Below are 20,776 nucleotides of genomic sequence, written 5' to 3' on the forward strand. Positions count from 1 at the left end.
GGCCATTGCACTGAGTGCCGGTCACTCATAGAGTTGATTTTAAAATTATTTTATTGGTTTTTAAATCGTTGAATGGTTTGGCACCAACAAACATGTCCTCGATGCTTTTAAGATATGAACCAACGAGATCCCTCAGACGCTTCGGCTCCGGTCGTTATGTCGTCTCAAGGGCCAGGACCAAAAGTAACGGAGAAGACGATCTTCAGTGTCCTGGCCTGTGGAGCAGCCTGCCGGGAGATCTTCAGTGTCCTGGCCTGTGGAGCAGCCTGCCAGGAGATCTTCAGTGTCCTGGCCTGTGGAGCAGCCTGCCGGGAGATCTTCAGTGTCCTCGCCTGTGGAGCAGCCTGCCGGGAGATCTTCAGTGTCCTGGCCTGTGGAGCAGCCTGCCAGGAGATCTTCAGTGTCCTGGCCTGTGGAGCAGCCTGCCGGGAGATCTTCAGTGTCCTGGCCTGTGGAGCAGCCTGCCGGGAGATCTTCAGTGTCCTGGCCTGTGGAGCAGCCTGCCGGGAGATCTTCAGTGTCCTGGCCTGTGGAGCAGCCTGCCAGGGGATCTTCATTGTCCTCGCCTGTGGAGCAGCCTGCCGGGAGATCTTCAGTGTCCTGGCCTGTGGAGCAGCCTGCCGGGATATCTTCAGTGTCCTGGCCTGTGGAGCAGCCTGCCGGGAGATCTTCAGTGTCCTGGCCTGTGGAGCAGCCTGCCGGGAGATCTTCGGTGTCCTGGCCTGTGGAGCAGCCTGCCGGGAGATCTTCATTGTCCTGGCCTGTGGAGCAGCCTGCCGGGAGATCTTCAGTGTCCTGGCCTGTGGAGCAGCCTGCCGGGAGATCTTCGGTGTCCTGGCCTGTGGAGCAGCCTGCCGGGAGATCTTCATTGTCCTGGCCTGTGGAGCAGCCTGCCGGGAGATCTTCAGTGTCCTGGCCTGTGGAGCAGCCTGCCGGGAGATCTTCGGTGTCCTGGCCTGTGGAGCAGCCTGCCGGAGATCTTCAGTGTCCTGGCCTGTGGAGCAGCCTGCCGGGAGATCTTCGGTGTCCTGGCCTGTGGAGCAGCCTGCCGGGAGATCTTCGGTGTCCTGGCCTGTGGAGCAGCCTGCCGGGAGATCTTCAGTGTCCTGGCCTGTGGAGCAGCCTGCCGGGAGATCTTCGGTGTCCTGGCCTGTGGAGCAGCCTGCCGGGAGATCTTCGGTGTCCTGGCCTGTGGAGCAGCCTGCCGGGAGATCTTCAGTGTCCTGGCCTGTGGAGCAGCCTGCCGGGAGATCTTCAGTGTCCTGGCCTGTGGTGCAGCCTGCCGGGAGATCTTCGGTGTCCTCGCCTGTGGAGCAGCCTGCCGGGGGATCTTCGGGCTTCGCAATCATTAAGCAATGTTTCAGTGTAATCTAAAAACTTACTTTTTTAATCGTGCTTTTACTTTAAGATACTTTCATCGTGTTCTTTTTTTGATATGCCTTCGCTAGCAATTTATTTAATGTCATTTTGTTTTTCATGGAAATTGCTTTTATTGTTCTTGCAATTGTCTTATAATAATGTTTTATTTTACCTGTACAGCACTTTGAATTGCATATTTTACAAGAAATAGTGCTATATCAATAAAGACTTTGATTGATTGACGATGGCTCTGAATGAAGTCCCCCATCAGTTGCTGCACCAATCTCACCACCTCGTTCATCCCCCCCCCACGCCCCCCTGCCTAACCCCTCCCAGCCCCCGACATCCAACATCATCCTTCACTTCATCAGTCCAACGCGTTCCACGTCTACACCCCAAATCGCTCATCCATCATCAGCCACGATCTATCCACTGCTGGATTAGGGCCTTCCCAAGCCGCGGCCGCCACCATCTCACGGTCGGTCTTAGCAGGTGTGTATCGACGTCTACAGAGTCGACTGTAATCCATTATTCGTTCCACCTCCATACAACCGCACACTTCGCCCGACGGAGGAATTGTGGATTTTCCCACCAGGGCCTCAGGGCCTGCCGACAAACATGAAGCGTACGGCACGTCAACGTTTGATGAGATAACGGCGCTTCCGCAGTGTATCAGCGACCACTTTTACCAAGAGCGGGAACCGAACGTTTTATTAATTTCTGCGAAAGGGCGGCGTTCACGATGACGGCGCTAATGACGACGGCGACGATGGGCTCACGGTGAGTGATGGGGCGCCCGTTTAGCAGCGTGAATCACACAGCGTGGTGTCAATCATACCGCAGCGTGTGAATCACAGCGCAATAGAAAATGACAACGCAATGTTTTGAGGCGGGCGGCCGAAAATGTTTCATTGGCGTCACCGGCCATGATGTATCTGCTGCTGATTGAATGTCTCTCACGAGCCGTCTCTCACGATCTTCCAATGCGCCCAATCCCTCTTGCCTCCAGCGTGTGCAGCGGATCCGATCGCTCCATCCCCGCACAGCAGATCCAATCGCTCCATCTCCGCGCGTTTTTTGGTTGCACGAATTCAACTGCTCCATTGATTTATCCGGAAAACATATCTCCATCAGCCATCATCTATCCACCGATGGATGGAGGCCTCGTCGCTCCTTCTCCGCGGCGGGCGGGACCTGTAGGGAATCCTTTTAATTTCCCTTCATTAAAATTGACGGCGGAGACAATTGCTCGCGAATGAGCACGCGCTGAGTGTACGTATTCCGCCGCCGAGAAGGAAACCCCCGTGAGACCAGCACTGACACGCGAGCGCGTGGAGAAACGAGAGCACTGGGTTGAGAGAGAGAGTGTGCGCACACGTGGCATGTATGTTGAACTTCTTTCGCACCGTACACAGCCCCCCCCCCCCCCCACCTCTCGTGTGCTGTGCCGGCCTTCGTGGGTGCTGCACTTTCCCCAAGAGTCTGTTAAGGCTATAGTGGGGAACTTTGTCTTTGTAATTGTATATGCTGGCGACCCACCCCCACGTGTGCCGTGCCATCCATCATAACTGCAGCTCGCTAACAGCACTTGCCCCTATGGGCTATTTAGGTGAGACGGGGGATATCTGTCTTGTGTTGTACTTGTATATAAAGGGAAGCAGTAGTGCGCTTATCAACCCAGCGACCCGAGTTCCATTCTCGCTCGCGACCGATGACAAGTGCCGGTTATTTGAACCGTTCCTGGGCCTCCCCTAGGTCGACTCCCCCTCAAAATGTAGTATCTGTTGAGAGTGCCTAATCATCAAGATTGTGGAGACAAAGGTGGCCCCGACGTGGCGTTTGGCCGCACGACCCCATCGTTACGCAGTGCCGCCCTCCAGAAGGGCGCTTGCTCACGGGCACGCGCCCCCAACAAGTGTGTTCGAGGCTGCGCGAGGGAGGGATCTTCGTCTCGGTGCGTGTGAGAGAGGCTACGACCCCCCGGTGTGCAGGCGGCTCGGCCCGTGGCAGGCTCGAGCGAACGTAATTATCAGCTGCGAAGCGAGGGCCCTTCCTCCGAGTGGCAGCCAGAGGCGAGTTGCCGCATCCCAATGTCAAACGCAGATGCTACGCTGGGCTTTGTCCCCACTCTCTAGATTATTATTATTATTATTTTTAAAACATGTGCGTTTAATACAGTTCTGGGAAAATGGAGCTTTGTTGTCTGTATGCACACACACACACACATCAGACGTTGAATGATATCTCCCATATTGCCTTGAGCAGACCGTAGGAGCAAGTTGCTGTGAGCGAGCACCTATTAAGGCCGGCACCGCGCACGAGGGCGTGGATGGCCAGTGTCATGCCCGGCCGCCTTTGTCTTCCCAACGCATGGCCTTCCTGAAAGGGTCCTACGACTCACGTTTGGCTTTCCTGTATAAATAAATGAATGACCAGATGACAAAAAGGCACCCCAAAAAAAACGTACCTTTAAAATACAAAGCTTGGTAACAATAGTGAAATGTTAATTATTTATTGGCAGCTCGCAGGTCGTTGTCTCAGTTCGCTGCAGGGTAGTGCCCACCATCATCCACACTGCCGTGTGCCGTTTGGACAGCGGCAATGTCTGCACTGAATGAAAGGCGACGGGGCTGGTCAGCTGCCCACCCAGGAATGCGCCAATCGTCGCGGCGTCACCGTCAGCGATTCCTTACGTGAAGTCTCGACAGCGGACTCACTCGGTTGCACCGTGCGATGCCAAAGTCTTTTCTTTCGTTGCGCTTGTGCCACTCGCGTGGCGTTTGAACAGCAACAACAACAACAGAGAAGACACCAAAGCTGCCCGTTTTAGTGTGGGAATCCATCTGGTGGCACCAGGAGTCGCTTGGTGTCCATACCTCCTGTGCAAGTGTGTTAAAATACGCGGGGACTATCCGCGCAGCATCGGTGTGCAGTCAGCAGAGATCGAATCCATTCCAGTCAAGGGTTGAACTCGGTTGGATGCAGTGGTAACCATTGCGCCTCACAGCAAGAATGGGCCTGGGTTCGATTCCCGACTCGTGTGTGAAGTTTGTACTTTTCTTCCCCCCTTTTTGCACAGATTTCCTCTGAGTTCTCCACCTTGCTCCCATTGCAAAAACAGAACATTACATTTTGATTTAAAGCTTTCGTGACTGCAGGGATTAATATTCTTGGTTCTTTCGGTAAAGCCACCACGTAGAAAGGAAACAATAAAATAATACAAATATAAAACAATAAAATTCTCAGGACGTTTCGACTGCAACACAAGCAATCATCATCACGTGTGAAAACCACAAAAAACCGCCACTTTTTTCAAATTTTCTTGCTGTGGTTTTCACACCTGATGATGATTGCTTGTGTTGCAGTCGAAACGTCGTGATAATTTAATTGTTTTATATTTTTATTATTGTATTGTTTCCCTTCTACGTGACTTTACCGACAGAACCAAGAATAGAACGTTACATAATAACCGATATTGGCCAAACAACTTACTCAATTGTGATTACACACGGGCACGTAGCAACATCGTTACCCTCCTGCAAACAGCCTGGTCAGGGCCCTCCAGTGAAGCTATCCTGGGTAAACAAAGCGCAATAAGCGATGAACAGAGTGAACTTTCGTCACGTTCACAAAAGGCAGGGGCGACTCCCTCTGCTCGAACCAAACGTGACGGAAGCATCCGCGTGCCCACGCCGTGCATCGGTCCGACACTATTGTGTGCAAGCCCGTCGTCTTTTCCTCTATCCTAGCAAAGCTTAAAAACTCGCGTGTTGGAACCTCCCAGGAAGGAGGGGGGTGACGTGGCTGAATGACTACGTTTCTTAAAGAAATATATCTATGTTAAAATGTAATCTCCCGTTAATTGAATTGCGTGATTGCAGGCAGCAGGGGAATTGTGTGGATCGGCACGCCAGCGAACGGGCCCACTGGGGCCTCCCAGGGATACGGCGCCGTCGAGTGGAGGAGATCGACACAAAAAAAATAAACAGGGGCAATTTAAGTTTATTGGGGGAATGTCCTTGCGTCGAAAGTAAAACGCGGATTTCTTGCCCCTTGCGTCCAACTGTCGGATTATATTTCCTTCGCAAAAAATACTCCCGGCTCTCGTCGAAAAAAAAAGCATAGTAATAAAAAAAATGCAATTGACAAAAAAAATTATCGGAAGAAAAATAAATAAATGCGAAACAACCTCACCATCCACATCTCTCATTATCGGCCTCAATCAGTCGCACTGCTGGACGAATGCCTTCGCCACAAGATGTCGCCATCGCTCGCGCTTCTGGTGATTATCAGCACAAACAGCTGATTTCGGCGCTCCATCTCCACGCTGCACGTGCCCCCCCTTGCATCGGGTTCTCATTTTGCTGAGACGTTCGTAAATCATCTCTTTTATTTCATATTATTTCTCTCAACTTTATTGACGATCTGCTTTTTTGGTCGCTTACATCGTAGATTGTATTGGTTGCTGTAAATTCCCACATTGATGACGAGCCACTTCGTCGACCTATCACTTGTGGCCAGGTCGCTGCTGAAAAAGAGCTCCGTAGTTTAAATCGCATGTTCTCTTGACAACTGCCACACAGTGAACTTGACAAATAACTAACTTCAAACCGCGACTGCAAGTTTCAAACAAGTCACAGAACTGCGTAAAAAGCACGCAGCTAATTGTTTAACACAGGACACAAAAAAGCCCCATCAGCATTTCCTGAAGAAGTGCATTGTGGTCCGTTCGTCTTCAGGCAAATCAGACTAACTGACAGCAGCTGCATTGACGCAGTGGATAGACAAACCGTGGACCGATTTCGTCCTTAATAGGACTCATCGACACAGTATCGTCACCATTGCTCACTGCCGCAAAAGTATTGCCTCTGGCCACCATATATAGGACATGTGAAGTGTAGAATCTGGCAGCAGCGCCAAGCCGTCGGAATCGACCCGGCCAGAACCTGCAAGCGGCGTTCCCGAACACAAGGTTCACCGTCGTGCAGAGATGTTATCTCCCTCGCCCGGTAGGACTGAGAAACCCGTCCGGGGTTTGGCCTACTCTCAACTAAACTCGACAGTTTCATCAACAGCACTGCCTACGAAGGGCAAACTTTTTTCCCAGGCACCGCTTTCCACGAGAGAAGCCGACGATAACGTCGCCGCTCGCGCACCCTGACAGGAGACTTTGCCAAACCAGAGATAGTTGAATTTCTTTTTTAAGTTCCATTCATTTTCATTACTGTCAGAAAAAAAAGTGTTGGCCTACGTTTTTCATTTTTGCTATTTTTCATCGGTGCCGTTGCGAATCGACGATCCGAGCGCGGCCACACGAGAACTCGCCACATGTGTGGCCCCCGTCCGGGCAACGGTGCCAACAACGGCCGCTGTAATGAGACGCAGACGGCTCACACGGTCTCCTGGGCCCCCCCTACTCCACCCCCCCCCCCCCCCCACACACACACAACGTTCGCCTCGTAGTTCCCTCAGCAGGGCCTCGCGGAGTCTCGAGACCATCTCATGGGGAGGGTCCTGCTACATTGGGGATGATGTTTGGCCAATCCCATTGGTGAGGACTTGGCTTCGCGTTGGCAGGAAGCCAGAGAACCCCGGACAAGAAGCCACCACACGTAAGACAGAGGTGGTGTGCGGGGGTAAGGCTCCAAGTTCAGCACAGACACGATTCTCTTCGTCAGCTTGTGAAAGGGCATCGCACTCCAAGGCAGTCTCTCATGCAAGCAGTCGCCAGGCTTCTATCCTGCTCAGTGTGCACCATCTCATAAGATCGGGTGAAGAGAGGATGATTTAGCGAGAGGCACGATGCCCGGAGCTGGCACACGGCGGTGGTGGCGGCCGCGGAGCCTCGCTCGTGATTTGTGTCCCTGCCTCAGGCCCCTACCCCTCTACCCCCACATGGCGAGTGCAGTGCCGTGCACAGCGCTCAACGCTAATCCGCTCCATCTCCCTGGCCCCTATGTCTACGTGCTTTGGACGAGGGCCACTGCCCCCGAAACGTCACCCATCGTTACATATTTCTTTCCTCTCGAATTGAAAAATAAAACAAACTCACTAACCCTCATCAACAACACTGCCTTATAAAATAATAATAAGTAAGTAAATGATGGGATCAGTTTTTGGTGACGTTTTACGCAACGGCCCTTCCTCATAGCACATAGAGCAGTGTTCGTCATTGCAAGGCCCGCGCGCCACTGACGGCCCCTGGTGGCCTTCAGTGCGGCCCCCGACCATACAACAAAGGGTGTGGCGGCCCTCTCACTGATGTTGTCTTAAATTTTGGCTTAAAACTTTCGTGACGGCAGGAATTCATATTCTATGGTTCTTTCGGTAAAGTCACGTAGATAGAAAAAAGCATAATAATGTGCGAAGAACACCGACATAGAAGGGAGAGGAATCTTTAGTCTTCGGATGCTGCGAGGCCCTCCCAGAATGACAGAGAGCGAGAGAGGGCGCGAGTGGGCAGACGGGGAAGACGAAAAATCCGGCGTCTCGTTTTTTTTAATTATCATCCGGGAAGACGCGAGCGACAGACAGACGGACCTCCTTGTCGCCGTCGTCGTCCTCGTCGCCGCCGACCGGGGCGTAGGTGAGCGTGTAGCCCGTGGCGCCCTCGGCCTCCTCCCACTGCACGCGCATGCTGCTCGTCGTCACGTCGTACACGCGCAGGTCGGGAATGGACACTGCCACACGCACGCGGGAGGTGGGACACAGGTCAGAGATACCCCACTAAACTTTTACTAAACTCAACGATATATTTATTTTACGAGGCAAGGCCCACTGATCTATATATATATGCTCTTTTTCAGAAGCGACCTGGCTATCACAGATGATAGGTCCACGAAGTGGCTTATCACCGTGTGGAAATTTGTAGCAGCCAAATACTCCAAACGCATGTTTCTCAATGTGGAGCGATAACCTGGAAGAAGCGAAGAAAAATACACGCGACCACAGGGAGACAGAGACACGCAAACTCCAAATAAACAGCGGATAAATAACTCTCGATGCACGTTGTTGATTCTAAATGTGGAGGGGAAAAAGCGGAGGACCCGGAGACAAAATCCACGTGACGGCTAGGACAATGCGCATGGCTTCAGAGTCGGGATCGAACCCACGACCTCCTGCATACCATGCGAGGCAGTTAACATTTCCAAGCCACCATGGCGCCCGGGGACAGGAACACGTCGCTAGGCTGGGCAATAGCCGGCGACAAGAGTGGCCAGACACGCGTCCGAGGAGGCTGTCCGCAGCAGAGACGGAGCCACGGGGTCAGCTCCCGCGCTGGGGGCGAGAGATGGACGGAAGCAGCGGCGTCAAGCCGCGCGGGACGGCGACCGTGGGGCGCGGCCTCGGTCCAGCAGCGGATAGACACTGACTGATGGCGAGGATGCACAGCACGGGGCTCTGCAGTCGCCGAAGGGAGACGCCGAGCCTTCGCTGGAGATAAAAATCCGCTGTGCCAAATGGAATGCCCCTTCGCTCTCCACGCACAAACGCGCCGCGGTTCTCAACAACAAAGCAAGCGCTTGTGGGTTGTAAAAGACATGGGGGGGGGGGGGCAGGCGAGGCGGGTGGGGTGGGGGGGAAACTAAATTAAATTAAACATCTGAAAAAAATCCTCAACAATGAGACATTCACTGTGAAATGACAAACGGTCACCGAGAACAACTGTGAAGGACGGCAGGGCACAAGAGGGGGTGGGTGGCCAGCACCACGCCTGGCCGCCTTTGTCTCCCTAGTAGCGGTGTTTACAACACACAGCATCAGGTACTCATTTGAGGGCGAGTCGACATGGGGGAGGTGCAGGCCCAGATCAGATAACCGTCACTGGTGGTGGTGGCCGTGAGCGGGAATCGAACTCGGGTCGCCGGGTTCGTAGCGCAGCGCGCTCACTCACTCACTCACTCGTGTCACCGACCATCACATTTCTCACCACCACCACCACCACCCCGTGAATAAACTTCACGGCCAACTGTTCATCTGCAGCAGCACAGCAGCAGGAGCAGCAGCACAGCAGCAGGAGCATCAGCAGCAGAAATAGGGGCAGCGGCAACAGGAACAGAAACAGCAGCAGTAGAAACAACAATAGGAGCAGAAACAGCAGCAATGGGAGCAGCAGGAGCAGCAGGAGCAGAAACAGCAGCAGCAACAGGAGCAGCAGAAGCAGCAGCAGCAGCAACAGGAGCAGCAGAAGCAGCAGCAACAATGGGAGCAGAAGCAGCAGCAGGAGCGACTGCGGCATTCCCAGCGGATCTCTCCGTGGCTGCAAGGCGCGACAGGACGAGCCCCACGGCCAGGGAGCCCCGGGGGGGTGAGGGGGTGGAGTGGTGCCCATAGGGGCGGTGCGGCCACTCACGGCGGACTGCGCGACGTCGCCGGCACCGCCGCTGCGTTCACGCTCTACCGCGATACGTCCACGCCGACTCTGCTTTGCTTCAGCCGTTGACATTTTGCGCATTCTTTGCGCTATCATTCTAAACAGAGCCGGCCGGCTCTACCAACATGCTGCTTTGTTTCACTCGCTCCCCATTTTTATTTATTTTTTCTTCCTTTTTGCAAACGCTCGTAAGGAGAAAAATTGGTTTAACGCTTAACTGGTACGGGCCCCGCCCTGTTAGGGCGTACTCTGCAGATGAACGAACCCGTGATTGTGAGATTGCGATATTGAATTCAGTCGGCGATACAACGTCCTTGTCGTTGTTATCTTCACCGCGTTTTTGTTTTTTCTCCAAATAAACATTTTCTGGCGGTGTTTCCAAGAGAAAAACCGTGTTAAAGTTTTGCCTCTCTCTGCAAAAGTAAAAGGTTGCATCAACGTGGCCTTCTCAGAGTGCTCTGGTTTCCTCCACCACGTACGAACACACATTCATTGGCCGAAAACACCTTGATATAGGGGACGGCAGAGCTTGGGGATGTCTGGTGGCTCTGGCTCGCTCTCTTTGAGAGCAGGCGGGAAACCGCGTGGTGCTTTGCAAGTTGAACTTCTATTAATAACTAGCCTTTGCCCGTCCAAGGACGGGTGTATTGCAGTAAATCTGAAACTTGCAAGCGAAAAGCAGACCTCGACGGGATATTCATTGCATCAATTAGTGTGCAATTTGTAAGGGCGCGGTGACACAGACCTATTTCATTTGAAGGTCATAATCCCTTGTTCAGCATGACGTCCTTTTTACTTCTATGTCTCAACAACAGCGTCACAGAGATCACGTGACGTGAGGGTTCTGCCATTGTAGTGAGGGTTGTGAGTTGACGCCGAAGAGGGGGGAGGAGGCGCCTCGGCCCCCACGTGGAGTGACGTCACCCGTTAATTATTATTAATGGGGGGGGAGTGTCCATTTGGAGGATGTCACCTATTCATGATTATTCATGAGGGGGGGAATACTCCGTAATGAGTGACGTCACCCGCTCATGATTATTAATGAGGAGGGGTGTGGGGTGTCCATTTGGAGGACGTCACCTGCTGATGAATATTAATGAGGGGGGCGTTAAGGAAAGACATTCCTGGGTGATTATAGTAGGTATAAGGATGATGATGATGACGATGATGACACTGCAATTTGTAATGTGGCGACGCTCACGTGTGGTCTCGGTGATCTGCGAGCTGTTGCCGGAGGCTCCGCCGATGGAGAGCGCCGTGACGTGCAGCCGGTACTGCGTCTCCGGCTGCAGGTTCTGCAGCAGCGCCGAGCTCTCCGAACCCCCGACCAGAACCTGCGGGCGGCGGGCGCGGAACACAAGCCTCGACGTTATCTCGCTCGCGCCGAAGGCGACCGCCAAACCCGTGCGGGTTTGGGGGCCTACGGCGGCCGAAGATGGCAAACCCTCCCCCGGGGGCCTACCTCCTCCTGTGGGCCGCCCACGTGCGGCCAGTAGACCACTCGGTAGCCGGACACGGGGCCCGCGGATTGCTTCCAGTTCACGCGGAAGCCGCCGGCGGTCACGTCCGACGTGGAGAGGCCACTCGGGGGCAGCACTGCCACGCCGCCGTCGCCCTCCCCTGCCGACGGCGCGAGGGTTAGGAGGTCACTGGGGTTAACGGTGTGTGTGGGGGGGGGGGCGCGTGGTGGGGGCTTGGCGGGGTTGGGAGCTCTGCCCCCTGCCACGCGGCGAGAGGCTTGGTGCCACTGGTCGGAGGTTGGCGGTGCCGACTTTGCGTTGCTGGCGACCTCGTGAAGTTTACCGACGCCACCGGTAGCGGTGACGTCGGTACGCGTGGGCAACTTGTGCAGCTTTGCAATTTGGATTAATAAATTGTGTATATGTGTGTGTGAGCATATATGAGAACGCATCTCGAGACACTGCGCAGGACGAGTGGACATAGAGGAGGAGGAGGAGGAGGGGGAGGTGGGGGGAGTGGGGGGGGAAGGGGAGAGGGAAGAAGGAGGAACAAGTGGAAGTATAAGAATGGAAGAGGGGTAGGAGGAGGAATCCCGAAGAGGGGAGCGATCGGACCTCGCAGCGCGGTGAAGAGGAGGTCGGCGCGCGAGCAGACGACGCGGGTGAGCCCCTCCACGATGGCCGCCATCCCCGTGAACTCGGAGGCCTGGTGGACGTGCGTGGCCACCGGTGTCGAGGCGATCGCCCGCAGCTCCTGCTCGTCCGCGTTCTTCACACCTGCGCCATGACGAGCGAGCTCAAAACCAGCGGCTCCGTGCGCCCCCCGCGCACAAACATCAAAGTTCTACCCACCGATGTAGCCCACACAGGCTGTCAGTGCAAGTGCTGTCAGCGAGTAGCGCCTCCGAAGGCTGGAAAGGCACACGAGGGAGAGGGTTGGCCAGCACCTTGCCCAGCCGCCTTCGTGTCCTCCCCAGTGACGATGTTTAGACACCACACCAGGTACTCATTTAAGGCCGAGTCGATCTTGGGGAGGCTCAGGATGGGTTCAGATAAATGCATCACCACCGTACCCTGTGCCAGGCTATGAGCATGGACAGCTCACTGGTAGGAGATCATGTGACAGACCCAGGTATTATATGTTAACGGACTGAGATGACTGGTACATACGGACAGACGAACGTGAGTACAAAGACAAAGATAGCCTTACAGCACTTGCACTTAGGGCAAGTGCTGTAAGCACCAGATACTGACTTGAGGCCAAGGACCGGTTCACGCAATCATCACTGGTGATTGCGAGCGAGAATGGACCTCTGGGCCGCCGGGTTCGTAGCGCAATGCACAAGTACACACACAGGCAGACAAATACATAGAGGTAAACGGGGAGGGGTGGGGGGTGCTATGCGGTGCCGCTTACCGATGGCGAACAGCTCCACCCCCTGGCTCTTGAGCTCCGCCGCCGGCTTGGCCACCTCGTCCTGGGACTTCCCGTCGGTGATGAGAATCACGATGGCCGGCACCCCGGGGCGAGCGCCGGCCTCTGGCCTCAGGTTCTGCAGGCGTGCGTGCTCCAGGGCCATTCCTGCGGGGGCAGCGGGGGGTCGTTGCGTGCGTGTCACGCGCTGCAAGCGTGTTACACGCACGTGCGCGGTGCGGCCGTGGGGGGCCGCCTCTGTCGATCCACTGCTGGATGAGGGCCTCCCCAGGTCGTGCGGGTTCCTGGGCATCGCTTGACCCCCAAAAACTTCGTTGTGCGGAGGGTGTGGAGCACCGAAGTATGGTGCAACAACGGGGTATCGCTGCCACGGCCTCTGGTGCCCTCCGCGTCGCCCGTCCGAGCCAGGCTAAACCCTGCTTAGATTGAGATCGGGCGCATCCCGTCGCGATTTGGCCTATCGACATATTTTGATTATAATCAATAGTCTCTTCGTCTATCCACTGCTGGATAGAGGCCTCTCTACTCCGTGACGGTTATTGGGGCTGTTTGGGTGCTTTTCGGCTGGATGAAGTGGGGGGTGCCCAGGACCGGTTCGGGTAGATTACTCGCCACTGATGTTAGCCGTGAGCAGGGAATGATCTTCGGAAGTCGCGTTCATAGCACAGTGTGCCATCCCCTACACCACCGCTCCCCCATAATTGGATAATTGGCAGGGATTAGTTGAAATGTTTTCGGGCCAGGGGTTAATTGTTCATAAGTCGGGGATTGTGATGGATAGCATCAGGTGCCCTGAATGGTTCCGTGCAAGCAATGCCGTCAATCAAGTGTGCGTGCCAGTTGGTAAAATAGCAATGTTTTTATTTATCCAAGCACCCGTTTACGAGTCTCAATCCCGCATTTGGGATTCTTTTTACGAGTAATTTCCCCCCCCCTCCTGTTAATATATCGGGGAGTGTGAAATTAATGTTTTGTTTAGCAGTAGTGGCTATGATAATAGGCCACACGACACTTTGCCTCCGAGGGCAGGTTCTAGGATTAGTATAACATTTAATATTGTTTACCACAGTACGGTGGCAATGTTGGAAATTTGCAATCTCGATTTATACATTTTTCGGTCGTCTTTAAGCATTAACATGATTGGTCAAGACCAGTTATACTCTAGGGGTTTGTGGGGTGTAAACTTGAGAGTTTGCGGAGGAAACCCACGCAGGAGAGGGTGGAGAACACGCACACGCCACACAGAAAGGTACCCGAGGTGGGAATGGAACCCAGGTGTTCGTTGCGGTGAGGCACAAGTCTTACCACTGGGCCACCCTGCCAAAGGGTGCATCATTTAATCATACATATATAAACATGCGTCTGCCTGGGTGTGATATTCATAAGTGCATTGTCTACGAGTTGCAGATGTCAACGTTTCTGCATAGTGTTCGTGATCGTGACGTGTTCACCACTCATGTTGCAAGCTGACAACCTGGGTAATCCTTGCAAAGCAGACTGTTCCATCTCAAGGGATGTGTTTGTGTCCCGGGGAAATATACGAAGACGTAAGTATGCATGTATTTATATATATAAAAAATAACAAATTCTGGCCAAATTTCAACCTAAATTAAAATGTTTTCGATCATCTTCAGATGGAAAATAACGAGCAGATGGCCGTTGTGAAGGGGGCGGGGGGTAGGGGCTTGGCCTGGGTTGTGCACCACATGTTCCGGAAAATCCCGTCCCAACGAGGGTTTCCGACGGGGGTGCGCCCCGACAGAAACGAAAAAGCTCCTTCCAACAGTCCTCTCGCTCCTCCTCTGGCTCTCCACCGAATTCAACCACCTCCACACGAACGACGCGAGCGGGATGCGGAACATCGACCAGCCGAGGCCCGCCCCCGGCGACGCGTGCGTGCCCGAATCCCCACCGCGGCTGCGACGCCCATCTGGAAACTTTGCCCCCGTGTGTCATGAAGTTGTCACCGTGCATGAACACTGATTTATTGGCTGAGATCAGATCAGTAGAGAGAGGACTGCGGAGATTGGGCAAATTGTTGGTAGCCGCAGCCAGCTCACCGCCTGGCTGCCGTCCAAGCTTGTCCGCGGTTCCTCGGCGAATGCGAGATGCAATGTGCATCAACGACGCAATTATTATATGTTGAAAAAGACAAAACGTCCCTCTTATTATCACTGTGATATTGCAGTTTCACTCCTCGATAAGCGTCGCTCGTCTCTCCACCCGAACAGAACACGACAGGCGAACTAACAGCTCGCCGCTCTTCTCACGTGCAGGTGTGCAACGGTGTCCGCCACGTTTGATCACGTGACAAGTTTGCCATCTAGTGGCATAAAAAAAATTCGTAAAATAAAATCACGTGTTGCACGTCATTGCACACGAGTGACCAGTGTGCCATTATTTTTCTACCCAAATCGCGCGGACGGGGGATTTTCACGCCGCTCTCTTCTCGTCCGTCGGTCGTCGCACGGCAGCCAACGCAGACGTTGAACGAAACTTCATCCACTCATTCGTTTTTCTAGTTCCAGCGATCGCTTCCTGTAGACCAGACTAAACTCAACTATTCCAATTTAAAGCTTTCGTGACTGCAGGGATTCATCGTCTTGGTTCTTTCGGTAAAGTCACCACGTAGAAGGGAAATAATAAAATAATAAAAATAAAACATAATAAAATTCTCACGACCGTTTCGGCCACAACCCAAGTGGCCGTCCTCAGGTGAAGAAACAGAGCTGTCGGAAAGACAGCGCTCCAATGTCAGAAGACAGTGCTCATCGCAGCGCTGTCTTTCCGACAGTTCTGTTTCTTCACCTGAGGACGGCTACTTGTGTTGTGGCCGAAACGTCGTGAGAATTTTATTTTATTATGTTTAATTTTTTATTATTTTATTATTTCCCTTCTACGTTTGACTTTACCGAAAGAACCAAGAAGATATACTCGACTACTACACATTTAAAAATAATTTTGTATCAGGTAAGGCCCACTCAGCCATGCGGCTCTTTTTCAGTAGCGACTTGGCTATCACAAACGATAGCTCAACGAAGTGGCTCGTCACTGTGTAAAAAAATGTATGGCAGCCAATACTCAAATACATGTTGACTCTAAATGTGGAGGGAGAAACTGGAGTACCCGGAGAAAAATCTGCGCGACCACCGGGAGAGAGACACCGCAAACTCAAAATATACAGCAGGGGTCAGGGGGCGGGATCGAACCCACGATCTCCTGCGCATCTCCAAGCCACCGTGGCGACCACGGGGGCCAGGAGCGACCCAATATCTCTCGCTGCGTCCTCGAAAGCGCCACGTGCCGCATGCCGAGCCCTCACCTGTGTTGGTGTTGCCGCCCTTGTAGGGGAGGCTGCGGACGGCCTCGAGCAGCGCCGCCTTGGTGGTGTGCGTGTTGAGGTCCCATTCGGTCCTCGTGTCCCCGCTGTACTGGGACAGGGCTGCCCCGGGTGGGGGTGGGGGGGGGGACGACGACGACACGAGACGCGGGACATTGGAACGCGACGACTCGTGTCGCTGCGCAGCTGTTTGCGACGACGGCGGCTTTAGACCGAGAGCGGGCGTTGAGGAACCGGAACGTGTGGTTAAAATACGGGGAAGCGAAATCATTTAATCTCATGCCTTCTTCGACGTGAAAAAAAAAATTGCTCAGGGTTTCGCGTGGCCAAGTGCTCGGCAATGAACGCACCGATCGCGACCGAATCCTACGCTCGCAAAGCGTGCAACCAACAGAGCGCGTGAGCATCGTATGCAAGTGCGCGTTCGTGCAAGTGCAACCGACCGTGCGTGCACGCGCGTGTGTGTGTGTGCGTGCACGCGTGCGTGCGTGCACATCCGCCCACTCGTGCGTGCGCGCGCGCGTGCGTGCGCGCGTACCGACGCGGATCTTGTCGGCCCGCACATCGAACGCCTGCACCAGCTGCTCCAGGAAGACGCGCACCAGGCGGAAGTTGATGCGCCCGATGGACCAGGACCCGTCGAGCACGATCACCAGGTCCACCTGCGCCTGCGAGCTGCACTCGAAGCGGCCTGCGCGACTCCGGGACACGACGCAAGCGCGAGCGCACGCGGAGTCTCGTTCGTCCACGACCGAGCAAATCAGCTCGAAAGTGCGTGACGTTGATTTTGAATGCAGGAAGGAAAACCCGGAGGGACCCGTAGAAAACCCCACGCGACCACGGGGAGAGAGACGCGCAAACTCCAAATATACAGCAGGGTCGGGATCCAACCCACGGCGATGATGGTGGTGGTGGTGGTGGTGGCGGTGGTGGCGGTTGTGGGACGGAGCGGCTCACCGGTCGGGGTCTGCGCGGTCACCGCCTCGTACTCGCTGGTGGTGACCAGCGCCTCGAGTGCGGCGCTCTCCCCGCCGCCCTGCATCTCGGCGTGCACGTTCACGCTGTACGCCGTGCCGGGCCTGCCCACGGGCATGTCACCCGACGACAGCGTCATCGACAATGCAACAACACGGCCCGGCTACGACGAGAAACGGCGTGGGTCTCTGGTCTCACGGGGAAAGGGAGGCAGTCAGTCGGTCGTCGCAAGAGGAGAATAGAAATTCCCGTGCCACTCCCGTAGAGCTTGGTTCCCCCGCTTCCCCATGAAACCCAAAACACACAGCTTGCTTGCACCTGCATCTCACTGTTCCATGCGGCGCCTCTTGCTCCCACACGATTGCCACGTCTTTTTTCGATTTGCGTGCGTCTTATGTCACCGTGAGACCAGACTGCGGAGGTTGCTTGCACCTGTGCCTAACCTTTGGTGGCGTCTCTTGCCCTCACTGCATACACTCCGTTTCTGTTTTTAATTCGCGTGCGTTTTGTTTGCGACCGCTAAATACCTCGTTTGTTTTCCGTGCTATAGTCCTTAAGGACCCTGCTGTACTCGCACTCTGCAATATCGATGGGGTTTTTTTTCCCCTTTGTTGTTGTGTTTGTTGTTGTTGCTGCGGCTGTGCTCATGCAGAGCACCACGGATCTCCCGTGTAGAAATAGCCGAGGCAACCGGTTCAGCGGGAATATCATCATCCGCGTAGCAAATAAAACGAACTCAAAGTCAGGCTACGTTTGCACTGCCCACTCGGGATCTGTGTAGGTCAATGAGTTTTTTAATTGAAAACTAATTTCTTTAGAACTGATCGTCGTTGTGTTTAGTTTGTTGTCCTTCCCCCGGCGCACCTCTGATTAGCACTGTTGGCCACGTACTAAAACGCGCCGGTAGTTGCGCTCCTGAAGAATGCCGCGTTATGGAAAAATCGTGTTAAGATAAACAAGATATATAATATAGGGTAAAGCACAGTCCGCGATAACACTGTGAGATGCATGCGCAGGCCGAACAACGACTGAGGTCCGTGGGTAGCATTTAGAAGTATCCAACAGCATCCCAACGCCTTGCGCGACGCTACGCCGAGGCAGCCGCACCACCGCTTATTCTTACTCGCGCCGAGACGTAGTCCCATTCACTCATCGCAGTTATATCCAATTCGCGTTATGAAAAGACGCGGCGTTACAGGAGAACAGACTTGCACGTACATAACATGCACGCGAACACTGGGGGTTCATACGAGAGGACGGGGCGGCCGAGGAGGTGGACGACGAGGCGCGGGGTCCTAACCGGAGGTCGCGCAGCAGCACGGAGGTGTCGTCGGGCCCCAGCGTCACCTCCCCGTAGGCATCCTCGTCTCCCTGGGGCGCGTAGTGGACCCGGTACCCCGACACCTTGCCGGGGCCAGCCTTCCAGCCCATGCGCAGGCCCTCAGGGCCCTCCTCCAGCACACGCAGGTTCTTCGGCGGCTTGAACTTGGCAGCTGCATGCACGCAGACACGCACCACACATGCAGTGCGCGCGCACACAGACACATCCGCCCACGCGTGTGCACGCGCACACGCACGCTCGCACGACACGCGATGTATCACGGTAGATTCCCGCTTACGTGACATGTCAAACGTATGTCGAATGTCGCGCACCTCTGATTAGGACGGTTGGCTACGTACGGGGCAGAAGTTCAACATACTTACAGACACACGTGTACAACTACAGACACACGTGTACAACTACAGACACACGTGTACAACTACAGACACACGTGTACAACTACAGACACACGTGTACAACGACAGACACACGTGTACAACTACAGACACACGTGTACAACTACAGACACACGTGTACAACTACAGACACACGTGTACAATTACAGACACACGTGTACAACTTGGTGCTGCTGCTACTGCGTTGGCAATGATCCACGAGCACAATTAACAAACAAACAAACATCTCAACGCGTTCGTCGATAACACCGTGGCCTTAAAAAAAATGTATAGTAAAATAGAGATGCCAGAGCCACGGATGGATAATACGAGTTGGAGACTGACAAGAAATACATTTGATCAATGTTTCTCGATGAACAGTTTTCAAATCGGCATACGAGTCGTTATCTACTAGTAGTTATCTGATAGTAGAAAGGCGCACACTGCTGATCACAGACCGAGCGCCAACTTCGCAATATGCCCCGAGTTCGTTCCACAGTGGAAAATGTGGTAAAGCCTTTGTTGCGTAGTCTACCACGTAGGCTTTCGGAACCAATATTATCCGTAATAACGTTTTTTCTTTTCTTGGGTTAGAGCGTGTAAATATAAATGTGTCCTTAAAACCCGCCACCACCCGACACAGCCAATTAGTAAGGTTTGTCACGTAAACAAAACGTGCCAATTAGTTACTTCTTCAGCACACCGGTGTGTTGGAGAGTAAATCAACAACATTTACAATTCGAGTACAACGTTTCCGCTGGCGGTTACAACGCACGCGTACGCTTTGTGCGTATGCGTTCGTTGTAATCTACGCTACAGTGGCCTGTGAATCGACACACTGTTGAACCAACCAACAAAAAAGACGTTAACTCGCGCCAGACTCAACCGTTATAAGTTAATCGCATTCGGGGGACATTAACAGACGTGGACTTCTGCAACCCAATGCCGTCCATTAACGTCTCGGTAGAGAGAGGACAGACGGCAGAGATGATGAGACCACCCCCCCCCTTCACCACTCAAGCCAGCCGGCATCGAATGAAACGACAGCCCTGTTCCAAGAGAGCCTCTCGGCCGTAATGTGCAGCAGCAGCAAGTTCACGACTGCTTGCCACGTGGGGCTCCCCCTCCTATGCGTGCAATCTGGAGGCTCCGCAATGCTTTACTGGAACGAGGAAGCGTCCTTGAAACGAGGATTCCTTCCCTTTTATGGGGGCGTTTCAGTCAAATTAATGGCAAACGTTTGACGGACGTAAACTTGGGATGGCAGCAGGAGCAGCAGGGTCTTTTATGATTGCCGGGCGCAGCAATTGAACGTGAACAAATGCAGGGCTTTTGTGATTGCATGGGGGCAGGTTGAGCGGTGGTTCAGCGGTCGGCGCAACGCGCTGTGAACGCCAGGCGACCTAAGTTTGTTTCTGGGCCACGGCTTACATTAGTGGCGAGCGATATCTGAACCGGTACTCAAGTTGCCTATTTCAATGGTCAGCACAGTAAAGCATCAGAATCAGAATATGTATTTATGCCGGAGGAATCCGATGAGCTATAAAGCTCTTTTTCACAGATGTTAAGTACGGTAAATCAACCCTCATGACTGCCATGGGAGGCCTTCATCCAGCAGTGGATTAACAGAAGGGCGGTGCATGCACTTGAGAGTGATTATCCGGAGCTCCGCGCGTACCAACAATGTGAACATATGGCCATTGGCGAACGCTCCTCTCGGCGGCCGCGGCCAGAACCATTTAGAGAAGGGCTTCATCGATGTCACCGAATATTATCCGGACACGTCGTGCACCGTACATTGAGACGTTGCGAGTTTGGCCCGATCGCGGCAACCCTCCCATGGCATCATCAAACTGCCCGCCCGATGGTGCCGCCCCGTGTCCCCCCCCCCGCCCCCAACAGGCCCCCAGATCTCGACGTATCCCAAGGAATTATGGGATGGGGGAGGGGGGTTTCAAAGTCGGCAGCTTTTTTTTAGCCGACATCAATAAACAAAAGGTGACGTGTTTATGTTCTCCGTTAAATAGGAATAAGGGCTCGAGCCCGGATGCCCTCGTTCGTTCCATAATTACGAGGGTGGATTACGTCTGGCCTGTTTTACGCCACGCGTTGTTCCG

General features: G+C 53.9%; 1 protein-coding gene across 1 annotated transcript in view; it reads right to left on the reverse strand.

Annotated features, from left to right (window-relative positions):
• The window catches only part of LOC116942617 (collagen alpha-1(XIV) chain), a 104,835-nt gene that overhangs the window by 53,843 nt on the left and 30,216 nt on the right, over positions 1-20,776 (reverse strand). The window contains exons 11-19 of the mRNA XM_032954742.2: positions 18,244-18,436; positions 16,926-17,047; positions 16,507-16,659; positions 15,951-16,070; positions 12,611-12,775; positions 11,809-11,970; positions 11,196-11,353; positions 10,935-11,067; positions 7,900-8,039 (exon numbers count right to left, since the gene is read on the reverse strand). Of these exons, the coding sequence (XP_032810633.1) occupies positions 7,900-8,039; positions 10,935-11,067; positions 11,196-11,353; positions 11,809-11,970; positions 12,611-12,775; positions 15,951-16,070; positions 16,507-16,659; positions 16,926-17,047; positions 18,244-18,436 (1,346 nt within the window). The remainder of the gene's footprint in view (positions 1-7,899; positions 8,040-10,934; positions 11,068-11,195; positions 11,354-11,808; positions 11,971-12,610; positions 12,776-15,950; positions 16,071-16,506; positions 16,660-16,925; positions 17,048-18,243; positions 18,437-20,776) is intronic.

Source organism: Petromyzon marinus, chromosome 15 (genome assembly GCF_048934315.1).
Source record: "Petromyzon marinus isolate PM22_M1 ecotype Great Lakes invasive population chromosome 15, UKy_Petmar_22M1.pri1.0, whole genome shotgun sequence".
NCBI classification, from domain to species: Eukaryota; Metazoa; Chordata; class Hyperoartia; order Petromyzontiformes; family Petromyzontidae; genus Petromyzon; species Petromyzon marinus.